Here is a 13,949-nt window from a genome sequence, read left to right on the forward strand (position 1 = left end):
TTTCCAGCTGATCACATGACAACAGTAATGGTAGACAGTGGTATCCATTGTAGTCCTCGTTTTCAAAACTGTGTTGCCTGTTGTCTTTTATTGTCAGATTCAAAGAAATTGAAATTGGATAAAAACATATTAAAGTAAATGGTTTAGAGTCTGTAGTATCTGAATTGATGAACTTATATCTTAAAACAGTTTTTGAGTTGGCTAATGCTGAATTGTGCTACTTAATGAAAAGTTTCAAGCAAGTGAGAAGAAGAAGCTTATTTCCTGTAAGTTGAGACTGTAAGTTATACAAGTTTTCCCATGCCAGTGCAAGAGGAGACTGTAAGTTATACAAGTTTTCCCGTGCCAGTGCAAGAGGGGACTGTAAGTTATACAAGTTTTCCCGTGCCAGTGCAAGAGGAGACTGTAAGTTATACAAGTTTTCCCGTGCCAGTGCAAGAGGAGACTGTAAGTTATACAAATTTTCCCGTGCCAGTGCAAGAGGAGACTGTAAGTTATACAAGTTTTCCCGTGCCAGTGCAAGAGGGGACTGTAAGTTATACAAGTTTTCCCGTGCCAGTGCAAGAGGAGACTGTAAGTTATACAAGTTTTCCCGTGCCAGTGCAAGAGGGGACTGTAAGTTATACAAGTTTTCCCATGCCAGTTATATAAGTTTTCCCATGCCAGTGCAAGAGGAGACTGTAAGTTATACAAGTTTTCCCGTGCCAGTGCAAGAGGAGACTGTAAGTTATACAAGTTTTCCCATGCCAGTTATACAAGTTTTCCCATGCCAGTGCAAGAGGAGACTGTAAGTTATACAAGTTTTCCCATGCCAGTGCAAGAGGAGACTGTAAGTTATACAAATTTTCCCGTGCCAGTGCAAGAGGAGACTGTAAGTTATACAAGTTTTCCCATGCCAGTTATACAAGTTTTCCCATGCCAGTGCAAGAGGGGACTGTAAGTTATACAAGTTTTCCCATTCCAGTGCAAGAGGGGACTGTAAGTTATACAAGTTTTCCCATGCCAGTGCAAGAGGAGACTGTAAGTGATACAAGTTTTCCCATGCCAGTGCATATCATTTATAAAAAAAACTTGTATGATTTGAAATTATATAGAGATCGTTAAATGTGATGAATTGCATACAAATGTTAATTTTAATTCAACCAGAAAGCTGTATACAGGTACATGTATGAATTTTAATGAAAGTTTTTACAAATTTTGCCCTAAAAGCGACATCATGAATTACAACAGGAGGGAATAGATGACAACGTCACAGGAATTTTAAGTGCTTTAAGTAATGTTTCTTAAGATAATTCTGGTATCTATGAATAGATTACGATTTATACCCACTTTGGTTTAGAGGATTTCTATAAGTCCTTGAAAACTTGCACAAATATTGTAATTGCAATGAGAGGGGCTTAAAGTGTCAATGTTCCCGTCCTTAGATGTAGTGTGACGAGACTTGTCTAAATTGCTGGGATTACTTTTTCCCATTATTCAAAAACTTTGGGAGCCATTCTACTGTATAAAGAGAAGAAGAGTGTTAGAAAATATTTGACATTTGAACGGGAGATAGGTAGGGGGTCGTCCAGTGATTCAGTTGTGCACTCATTAGTAAAATTGTTACATATTGTTACTTAGTGGTCATGGTAAAAAATCATCAAGGAGAAAATGTGCTTAAACCTTTATCTCCCAATTGTTCTTTATATTCTTAAAAAAAATACCTTTATACAATACAAATTTGAAATAATTGTATAACTGTGTGTTACATCCTCCAGGCATAGACAGTCATTATAATACATGTATAAAATAATCATAAAGGATAGTTTAAGATGTGGATGTACAGCAGAACGTGATACAACTATATAATTATTCTGTTGTTGTTTTTTGCATGACAGCTCTAAAGCTGTTTTTAGACCATGTTTTGTTCACAGGAGGCCACTCAAATTTGTATGATTATGTCCCTTTTCTTCTCAAAACGTAGATAATCATAGCAAAAAAAGATTGTCAGAATATATAACAGAAAATGATTTAAGAAGAAAAAAAATGAAAAAGATAGTCAGTTAGACAGCCCTATGTGAAAATTGGCTGCTCTCTTATCAGTATTACTGTGACTTTGATATATTGGAGCCTGTGCCATACTTTCTGTCAGTGATATGTTGGAGCCTGTACCAAGTTTCAAGTTTTTATTCAAAAGTCAAGGCTCTTATGGGCATCTGACATAAACATTACAGACAATGTAACATACAACATGGCATATGAAACAAGATGTCATACTTTCTGTCAGTGATATGTTGGAGCCTGTACCGTACTTTCTCAGTGATATGTTGGAGCCTGTACCATACTTTCTGTCAGTGATATGTTGGAGCCTGTACCATTCTTTCTGTCAGTGACATGTTGGAGCTTGTACCATACTTTCTGTCAGTGATATGTTGGAGCCTGTACCGTACTTTCTCAGTGATATGTTGGAGCCTGTACCGTACTTTCTGTCAGTGACATGTTGGAGCCTGTACCGTACTTTCTGTCAGTGACATGTTGGAGCCTGTACCGTACTTTCTGTCAGTGACATGTTGGAGCCTGTACCATACTTTCTGTCAGTGACATGTTGGAGCCTGTACCATAGAGCCTGTACCGTACTTTCTGTCAGTGACATGTTGGAGCCTGTACTGTACTTTCTGTCAGTGACATGTTGGAGCCTGTACCGTACTTTCTGTCAGTGATATGTTGGAGCCTGTACCATATTACTTTCTGTCAGTGACATGTTGGAGCCTGTACCGTACTTTCTGTCAGTGACATGTTGGAGCCTGTACCGTACTTTCTGTCAGTGATATGGGAGCCTGTACCATACTTTCTGTCAGTGATATGTTGGAGCCTGTACCATATTACTTTCTGTCAATATTACTGTGACTTTGATATGTTGGAGCCTGTACCATACTTTCTGTCCTACCATTTTACATATGACAAGTCAGTTGTGAGATTTAGTTCTAGGCATACAAGAATGATAAGTGTGTTTGAGACATTGATATTGGTCTTGTTGGAAGCTATGACCTTATAGCCAGCTTTTGATTAAAGTCTTGGACCATTATCTAAATTTATAGTTTGCAGTATTTGTAACATGTTTGTTCATCCTTAAAAAATCTTGATGTTTTGCCAACAATCTGACTAAAGTACATCTCCTATTATGCTATGCATAGGATCTGAGAACGACCTATTCATAGCCTCGTTCTGACGACCCTTTCGCTAGCCAATCAGAGCTTAACTTACAACATTTTGCAAGCCTACCTGTAGCCTTGACTTTTGATATTTACAATTCTTATCTCGTAATTTGTCAGATAGCCGGCTAGCTCAGTCGGTAGGCCACTTGCTTTGTAAGAGAGGGGTCACAGGTTAGAGCCCTGGAATGACTGCACATTTTTCTTACTCTTTGACATTCGAACAAGTCGTCTGATTGGTTAAAATAAAAATAGCAATACTGGAAATCCAAAATATACAGAAGACGTATGTGAATGGGTCGTTCTCAGATCTTCGTTTAGAAGATTAAGTACTTAAGTCAGATTGTTTTGCCAATATCTTCTTGAAGGATATTTGTGAAACTTGAGTTTCATATTCCATCCATTAAGAGGACGTACAGAATGCATGTTCCAGTTGCCCCAGCTCGAGGTTACAATTTAAGGTCAAATGTTGAAGCCTTATAGATCCCTGTCTATTTTTAAAATTTTAGTTGAATGTGCCACTGAACAAGATAACCAGTCAAAGTTCATGATCTCAGCGGAAGGTCATAGTCGAGTGTCGGCTATTGTGTCCAGTCCATAATCTTCTAATGCCTTCAAGGAAACTTTGAAACTTTGGTTACATGTACGTCTCATCAACACAAAGTGACTGACCCATGTTTCAGTTATAAAAGCCTGATGTCAGAGTCATTGCTTTTACAGGGCGTAAACACATTATCCCATACTTGACAAATTACAGCTGCAATTTCACAATACCTCATGCATGGAATATATCAAACTTTCTATAAGCATAATGAAACTTGCATTCATATCTACATTTGCTGCAACAGTGACCAAATACACTTGCATTGTTGTATTTGAAATTGTTTTCATGGGGCATATAGCGTTGCTGTTGTTTTTACGTACGTATGTCCCGAAATCTTGTGTGTCCAATTCCTCACACACTATTGGCCTGATTTGCTTCAGTCTCACAGATGAACAAGCTTGATGTGCAGATGATCATAAAGGAAGAAATTTTTGCTGTGACTATTTTTACCGCAGTAATGGCCCTTTGATAGTTTTGCTATATAGAATATAGAGAAAAACCTGAAGTGCCCAACTCCTCAAACACTATTCAATTTGAAAGATATGCTTGAAAGTTTCACAGATGAAGGACCTTTATGTGAAGATGACCGTAAATAATGGACTTTTTTTGTGGATTTTTTTTCTAGAATTTTGTCCCTTTCATAATTTCACAAAATATGCCATAGTGAAGAAATTTGGTGTAGTCATCTCCTCATGCACTTCTTGAAGGAATGGTCAGATGCACAACCTTATCTGAATATGACCATAAAGGATGGGCTGTGACCATTTTGACCAGTGTTATGACCCTTTGTTAATTTCACTATATATATAGGGTATAGTGAAGAATCTGAATACTCTTTGAAGGAATGGGTTCAAAGTTGCATAGGTGAAGAACCTTGATATGAAATTGTGCTGTATGTGTGGGCCACAATTCTAGTTATAATTGTTAGTTTCTATCTTGACCTTGCAGTCACCTCTTTATATCTTACCTTACTGTGGCTTTGTCTTTATATGCAGGATGCACATTAAAAATTGGTAAATATCATCTGTTTTCATATTATACATTCTTACCAGTTAGGATGGTTAAATGCTTTAGGGAAAAAACTTCATTTTTTTTACTGGAGGAGACAATATTTGTTATTGTATCATATTTGTACCCCGCTCCCACCACTGACAACGAAGTTTGTAAGGGGGGTATACTGGTTTCAGGTTGTCTGTCTGTCCATAGACACAATCTTGTGCGCACCAACTCTCCTCATCCCCTTGACACAATTTAATGAAACTTCACACAAGTGATCAGTAACAACAGTAGTTGTGCATGGTGCATGGTAGGTTTTTTCAGAAAAAAAATTCTGCACAGTTATGGGACTTTGTTTTTTGTTAATATACTATATACATACAGTCTGCATATACAATCTTGTGCGCGCCTGATCTCCCAAACCCTTGCACACAATTTAATGAAACTTCACACAAGTCGTCAGTACCAACCATAGTTGTTCATGGAGCATGTTACGTTCTTTTAGATAAATATTCTGCAGAGTTATGGGACTTTGTTTTTTGTTACAGTACTATATACATAGAGTCTGCATATGCAGTCTTGTGCACGCCTTAACTCCCGAACCATTGCACACAGTTTAATGAAACTTCACACAAGTAATCAGTACCAACCTTACTTGTGCCTGGTGCATGTTAGGTTCTTTCAGAAAAATATTCTGCAGAGTTATGGGGCTTTGTTTTTTATTACTATACTATATACATAGACTCTATATACATACAGTCCACATAATTATGCAATCTTGTGTGCGTCAAATTGCAATGTACTGTGTCAGTGCATGCGGGGGGGTACATTCATCACCTTCAGTGATAGCTCTAGTTATAAATAAAATTAACACTCAATTAGTGAATAAAATTTACACTCATTAATTAGTGCAAATGTACTTAGCTAATGATATTTAAAAAAGCTTTGCAGGAACTCTTTGTAAGTTTCACTCCAGTTTTTTTTATATAAAATATAAATTTATGTGTGTATGACATGTTTGAAGGTGTTTGATTTTTTCACTTTGAAATTTCAATAAACATAGTCTTATTTAGATGTACAGATTTTTCACAACAAATATTTATAGATGAATGAATATGATATGGTAAATTGTCTAATAAACCATAATTTGCTTTCAATATCTAGGGGCGTATATCTTATAACGATTCATGCACAGATATTTTTATTGCCATAAAATGCTTTGCAAACAGTTATGAATGGATATGGAGAAAGTACAAAGATACAAGTGGCCTGATCTTTCAATATTGTTATCATGGGGGGATTTGTTTTTGTTGACACATAGGCACCGTGGGATGTCCAAACGTTTTTAGACATTTATTGGTGAAAGGATAATACCTTTAAAATGTCTTTAGAATATTTAAATACTTCGTTAAGGTTTTTTGTGTTACATGATTATGTATGAAACAGTCTTGAATGAAGGATATTTGTGGTTGAAAGTGTGTTACTTATTCTACTGTGGATATGGAAATGGCTGGAATAGGGATTCATCATAAATATGCATATATTTGGAATATTAATATACTTATTTTAGATAAATACTACCATAAGGTCTGAAAAATGAGGCGACTTTCATTAAAGTTTCTTACAAAGGAAATGTATGATCTATTCAAGGTACTTATTGTTTAAAAAGTGTTCTTTCCCAAACTGAAAGTCCAAAGTTATAAGAAAAAATGGGCTTTAAGATATGATTTTAAGCTAAGATGAAAGGTCAAAATTTGTTTGGACATACATTTGAAGAATTGCCAGTCTAAAGGTTTTGGCAAAGAAAGCTGAACAGTTAACTAGAGCTACCCCAGTATGCTCAATTATTCTATGTAGCTATTATATAATTGACATAATATCATCTATTTTGATTAATTTTATTAATTTTAACCACCTTGTTTGCCTAGTGGTAAAGTGATCAGTGTGTGAGGTCATGGGTTCAATTCCTGGCCGCATCATACCAAAGACGTAAGACGTAAAAATTGGTAATAGTATCTTCCTGGTTTGGTGCTCAGCATTAAGAGGATAGTGCTAGGACTGGTCAGCCCAGCGTCAGTATAATGTGACTGGGTTGGGTATTATGTCACACGTCTACGGCGTGATATTTGAGTGAGGCAGCACTTTAAAGTTGGGCATTGTGATCGCGCTAAACCTGAACACACACACAATTGATCCTTTTATAATAGTTAAAATATCATTTGGCCTGTTTAGGCCTTGCTTGGCTTGTCAAATGAGAAAGCATGCATTTGGCTTTGGGTAAGACTAGGATGTTTTCCCCAGGTGCCTGCCCATGCCTGAAATAACGCCCAGGTCTTACTCCATCAGTAAACCAGGAAAGTGTAATTGAAAAATCTTAAATACCCTATCCAAAATATAATAACTTAAATTTATCGAGCTGGAAAAGTAGAAGTAGGTATAAAATTTATTGGTCACTGAAAAAATGTATGCTACTAAGAATTGTGTATTTTCTATTTACAGAGGGACCAAGAAAGAAGAAGCATTCCGGTTTCTGGTACTCCAGATGTTGTAGCGAAATCTTCGGTCAGTAACAGTACAGATAAATGGACGAAGGGTCAGCAGGGTTCACTGAGACGAAAATCAAGGTGTAACCCTCTTAGTCTTTCTCATGAGGTAAATAAAAACAATAATCATTAACAAAATAGCTGCTAATGTACATCTGCAAAGAAAACAACTAATATTTAAATGACAAAGCAGAAAGGTCTTTCCTTTACAAAATTCACAAATATAAAATTCATGGTTAATGTTGAAAACAGGATTCCAAAGCTCTCAGGTCAGTACAGATTTTTATGCCCCCACTTTGGGGGGGGGCATATAGATTTGCCCTTGTCCGTCCGTCCGTCCGTCCTTCCGAGAATGTTGTGTCGTGCCTAGCTCCAAAAGTATTTGACGTAGAGTCACAAAACTTTACAGGAATGTTGGTCAGCATGTGTAGTTGAGCACCTGGGGTTTCGCGTCCGGATTCATTCAGTCATGTAGAAGTTATGGCCCCTGACTTTGTAAAAATTGGTCATTTTAGTGTTGTGTTGCGCCTAGCTCCAAAAGTATATGACTTAGAGTCACAACACTTTACAGGAATGTTGGTCAGCATGTGTAGTTGTGCACCTGGGGTTTCGCGTCCGGATTCATCCAGTCATGTAGGAGTATGGCCCCTGACTTAGTAAAAAATTTGTCATTTTAATGTTGTGTCGTGCATAGCTCCAAAAGTATTTGACCTAGAGTCACCAAAGTTTACAGGAATGTTGGTCAGCATGTGCAGTTGTGCACCTGGGGTTTCGCGTCCGGATTCATTCAGTCTTGTAGGAGTTATAGTCCCTGACTTAGTTAAACTCATGGTAGCTCCAAAAGTATTTGACCTAGAGTCACCAAAGTTTACAGGAATGTTGGTCAGCATGTGCAGTTGTGCACCTGGGGTTTCTTGTCCGGATTCATTCAGTCGTGTAGGAGTTATGGCCCCTGACTTAGTTAAAAATTGGTCATTTTAATGTTGTGTTGTGCGTAGCTCCAAAAGTATTTGACCTAGAGTCACCAAAGTTTACAGGAATGTTGGTCAGCATGTGCAGTTGTGCACCTGGGGTTTCGCGTCCGGATTCATTCAGTTATGGCCCCTGACCTGGGAAAAAATTGTCATTTTAATGTCATGTAGTGGGGGCATCTGTGTCCCATGGACACATTTCTAGTTGTAACTTTCTTTAGTGGGTGGTGGATGAGGGGGTTAAGATGAATAATAGCATTAGCATAAAAGAAAATTTAGGCAAAGATCTGAAAATTAACAGACAACATTCATGCAGAACATATCTCTATTCTCAGTGGTTACTACAAACCATGACTGACATTTACACAACAAGAGTGTTCTGGCTGTACAGAGGTTCAGCCACCAATTAATAGCTAGACTATGTTAACACCCCAGAAAAGTATCCATTTAGTTTATACTAATTTGTTAATCCCCCGCCACGAGTGGTGGGGGGTTATAGGAATGGTCTCTGTCCTTCCTTCCGACCTTCCATCATTCCATCTGTCGTTAACATTTTGTGTCCGCTCTGTATCTCCTAAACCCCTTGAAGGATTTTCATGAAACTTGGGTCAAATGATCACCTCATCAAGACGATGTGCAGAACTCATGTCAACCATGTTGGCTCAGGGTCAAGGTCACAACTCAAGGTCAAAGGTTTGAGCCTTCCACTTTGTGTCCACTCTGTATCTCCTAAATCTCTTGAAGGATTTTCATGAAACTTGGGTCAAATGATCACCTTATCAAGACGATGTGCAGAACTCATGAGTCAGCCATGTTGGCTCAAGGTCAATGTCAAAGGTTTGAGTCTTCCATTTTGTGTCTGCTCTGTATCTCCTAAACCTCTTTAAATATTTTCAAATTTATTGATTTCCTCATACATGGACTATAAAATGTATTTAACAAAATCAATGCTTCCACCCAATACCATCAACCCTTTCACTATCCATAACAGTGGCAGGGGATATAGCTGTCTTTCAGACTGCCTTGTTTTAGCTGGATTGTGATGAAAGCTTAAAGCTTATTTGAATCACTCTTGAGTCTGCTTCCTGGAAAAACCAGTACTAGTATCATAGAGAAGTCATGGTCATGACCCCAGTGGGGCTCGTATCCATGACCCCCGGGTTGATCGGTCGAAACCTTAACCACTAGACCACCGCTCCCCTTTATCCATTTATTACAGAAGTATTTGAAACACACCGTTTCTGACTAGCATTGATATAGGTAGGCTGCCAGTCTACTTAACCAATTCTCTAGGCTTATAGGAATCAGAGATAGGCTGCCATAACCAATTCTATATACTCATTTTTGAAAAATGGGATGTATTATGACTGTGATAGGGTACATCTGCCCTACTGTCCATCCATCCATCATATTTTGTGTAATACTATGGAGCATAACTTAATAACCATTGAAGGTATTGACTTTAAACTTGGATATAAGTTTGAGGTGGTTTGGTAGGTCAAAGGTCATGGACACAAAAGGAGCTCGGATATCATATTTGTCTGTCATATGTCATGTTTGGAGCATAACTTGATAACCATTCATGGTGTTGACTTCGGACTTATATTTAGGTAGGTGGTGATAAGACGATGTGCAGAGTGCATGAATTAGTTTGGTAGTTTAAAGGTCAAGGTCACAATTTTAGCTCATAGGTCAAATCTGTCTGTCATATTTGGTGTCAGGAGCATAACTTAATAACCATTCCAGGTATTGACTTCAAACTTCACATATAGGTAGGTAGCGATAAGATGATGTGCAGAGCACATGACTGGTCAGTACGTCAATGTCCGGGGTTATTGATGATGAAATACTGTAATTGTATAAAGCATGACTGAGGCAATGTATTGTGTATAACTGTCACTAATCTGTACCAACTAATGACTGTATTGACATTGACTTTTCATTTATTGTTATTTGGTTTGAAGGGATTATAAAATTAATCTAGCGGGTATTGCTATATCCAAGGGGTAAAATTTTGGTCTCGGTGTATCGCCCAGTTATTTCCCAGGAATTCCCAGTATTTCTTACCTTCTTAGGAAATACAAGTATTTCCCGCTTTAATGGCAACAATGGGTAAACTGGGTAATGTTGCAGAGTAGAAATTGTCTGTCAACACTCTAATGGTGAAACCCTTCAAGATGTAGGCACTGTCAAAATTGGAAAGTAATTAATTTAAGGTTGTAAATATGCCATCAATCAGTTAACCCAGTATCACCTTAGATCTCTGATTTAAGGTGATTGTTTACCCAACCCACATTGATGTAATCAGTCCTACTATCTGGGGGATTCATGTCTAGACCATACAGGACATAGAGGTCTTAGTCAGCTGGCTATCTCTGCTTTACATCTTTAAAATAACAGTTGATTAATTAAAGGTCATTTAGGGATTGATGATCTGTTATCTCTCTTACTGAGCTTAAATTTCAATATGGATCTTCGTTACATCTTTTATTATACTTTTTGGTCTTTCGTGTAATGTTTTTTCTTTCATCAGAGTAAAATCTTGATAGAAGTTTACTTACAGTATACCAGTAGTTCACAGTCACATGAAAGGTCACAGGTGATTAGCTATTTCTCAGGACTGTGTAAGGTAGTTCTGATTGTTTGTCAAATACAGTATTTGTAGACTTGGTAATGGTAAATATGCCTCTCTCTGTGGAAAACATTTTCTGAAAAATACCTCCTCCCCCCCCCCCCCCCCACACACACACACACACACACAAAACCATGAAACCCTACCATCCTTTTCATCTGCTTCAAAAAACAAAGGAGGCAACACAGTATCCTTCCATCTGTCCTTGTATGGCATAATTGTCAGAAATATGCCATTAGTGGAAAAACAAGATCTGAAAGTTAATCAGAGTTCTAAATGTGTCTGGATATTATTTTAAAGTCAAGTTTACTGGAGATTTAGCTATTTCTTGTTCCCAGTAAGAAATATTCAGACCTTTCAATTTTAAATGTACAATGCTGCAAGTCATTTGCTGCCTTTTCTGTTTTGCAATGGGGAAGTGTAGCAGATACTGAATGCTTAATCCAGAAATGTTTTTCTTGCTGTTATTTTTCAGCTTGAAAAAAAAATGTTGTGGACATAGACAATACGTTGCAGTTCTGCATGATGTGATTGTGTATCATTTCAGATTAATAATTTCCTGTAACTGATTATCAGACCTTTAATTAGACCTTTTCTTTTTGGCTGCTTTTTTATCAGAGACATCTAGCCAGCCTATTTTCAGTACTAGACCTGTAATTCTATGTTCTGGACCACCCTGTGCATGATAAAACACAAAATCAAAAAGATTGTATGATGATGTGAACTTACTTAACAGACACCATAATCATTGATGATTATTGATAATTAATCACCTGTTTTCAGTATGATTTATCTGATTGTAATTTCTTATAAATGATTTTTTATCAGATTTTACAGGCAGTGATACAGAGAGTATATTTGTTTAATGTTGTAAGATTGGTGTGATCTGATAAAACTGTAACTAATCATGTGTGTAATGATCAAATTAGTGATAAAAATTGAGAAATATAAATATGAAGTGTGTCTTTCAGTATGCCAACATTGTCACCTGTAACTCTTATAACTTATTGCAATTAAAGTAAAATATGCTATGATTGTTTTTGAGAAATGTTTGAGCAATATTGATTGGATTAAAACTGTTATTAAAGAAGTAATTTAAAGGAGGCTGTAATTATTAAGTGTGACAAACTTTGATGTTACAATATACTTATATCAAATGGAAAGTTTACTGTCATTAAATTGAAAGTGTGTTACCAATTGTCTGTCAAACAGTTGCAATAAATTTTGGATCAGTTACAGCAGTTGTGAATTAAAATGCATATATTATTAAGGAAATTGAGTGACAGAGAATTGGCCAGTTTGGTCAAACATGTAAGTATCATAAAATATTTATAAATTACCAAAAATACAGCACTGTTGTTGTGTTGTTTTTTTTTTTCAGTTTTAATTTTTTTACACAAATTGTGTTCTGTACATACTGGCTATAGAATACATTTTTAAGCAAAATGTCAGCTATGCCAGGCTGCTCAAGTTTGGGCATATATAGATTGACAGTTTAATAATCATTATGAGTTCTCTTTATTTTACAGTCAATTCTCTTTGGAAAAGTTGAATCATTCAGACTACAATTTCTTTGATAATATTTTTAATGCCACAAACTATTTTATGTATCTCTTAAGAAAACTGTGAAGTTTTCAAACATTTCACAGGTCACAAATGTAGACAAATCAAATGTGAAAATCTGTAAAAAATGGCACTAGCAGGGAATTATAGGTTCATCAAACTTTCATCACTCTCATTGTGTGTGGCTGATAATAAAATTGTGCTAAAAGATCAGTTTTGATTAAAGTGTGGAAAGCAAGCTTGGTGTACTGTAGGCAATTGTAAAGTTATCAAACTTTATTTGGCACCTTTACATCAATAATGTGTCAGTCAGCTCCTAAACAAACCTTTTACTTGTCCCTTTAGGGTGCATTGGCCATTGTTCACTCTTTTGTAATTAACTCCCTGTTAAGTCACAATAAGTGTGATAACTTTTCAGACAGTAGACATTATGACACCTTGTGATGTAAACCTGGTTCTGATTGGATAGCCACTTGTTTGGAGAGTTTTCATTGGTTGTTGGTTATCTGTTGCCACTTTTATTGAGTTTAATTGAGCTAATCAGTTTAGTACTGTAAATTTATTTATAAATGGGTTCTAGTGATTTTTGGATAGAATTATGTATATACACTACATGCATCAGACTGAACTGTGATATATATTTGTACATATATATAATTATACGGATTTGTTTCAATAAATATTGTATACAAAATAGTGCTTTATTCTCACAACTTTGCTAAAAATGTTTTTGGATATAAGTTTTATTGGAGCAGCTAGTTATCGTAAAGATGGCTATGCTAAGATATATAACTCACTGCGCAAACATCGTCGGCGATCAATATGTGTTGAGGAATCTAGTGCAGAGCTGCTGTTAAACACACAGGGTTGTGTTGACTCAAATTGTAAAAAGCAGAGATATTGTGACAATTTGAATGCAAGCTTACAAGTATTTAGACAGGAGAGAAACTTGAACTGTGGAAAGAACAAGAAAAGTCACACTGTTGAACAATATGAGAAAAATCAGTGCAAACATGAACGCAGTTTTAATACTCGGCTGTATAACAAATATTATCCACTTAAAAATGCATCATCATGTTTGAACAAAGTAAGTTTTTAGGGTAATGTTAAATAAAATGTTAAATTACGGGTATGAAGGAAGACTGATATTTCTTTTGTGATCACCTTACTCACAGAAAAGCAGAGATAATTGAATGCATTTTGGAAAGGAAGCCAAATTCTAGGTCAATGCTGTTGAAACTTGATTGCTATAATCATATTCTATTGAAGTACAATTTTCCTGTGAGAGATAATGAAAACAGATATCTGGATTAATATAATTCTTTAATCCAAGGATATAGAAGCATACATCCCATTGATATGCAGTGTTTGTCTGTCAAATGGGCAAGATTTGGCCTTGTGCTAATCAAAAATTATCTCTTTAATCTGTAAGAATTTTAAAAACATTCA

At 36.3% G+C, this 13,949-nt stretch overlaps 1 protein-coding gene across 3 annotated transcripts in view; it reads left to right on the top strand.

Moving 5' to 3' along the window:
* The window catches only part of LOC123547022 (regulator of G-protein signaling 12-like), an 89,355-nt gene that overhangs the window by 53,097 nt on the left and 22,309 nt on the right, over nucleotides 1-13,949 (top strand). For all 3 annotated transcript variants that reach the window (XM_045333764.2, XM_045333762.2, XM_045333763.2), the window contains exon 5: nucleotides 7,291-7,443. In XM_045333764.2, the coding sequence (XP_045189699.2) occupies nucleotides 7,291-7,443 (153 nt within the window). The remainder of the gene's footprint in view (nucleotides 1-7,290; nucleotides 7,444-13,949) is intronic.

The sequence above is a fragment of the Mercenaria mercenaria genome, chromosome 9 (assembly GCF_021730395.1).
Source record: "Mercenaria mercenaria strain notata chromosome 9, MADL_Memer_1, whole genome shotgun sequence".
Taxonomy (NCBI): domain Eukaryota; kingdom Metazoa; phylum Mollusca; class Bivalvia; order Venerida; family Veneridae; genus Mercenaria; species Mercenaria mercenaria.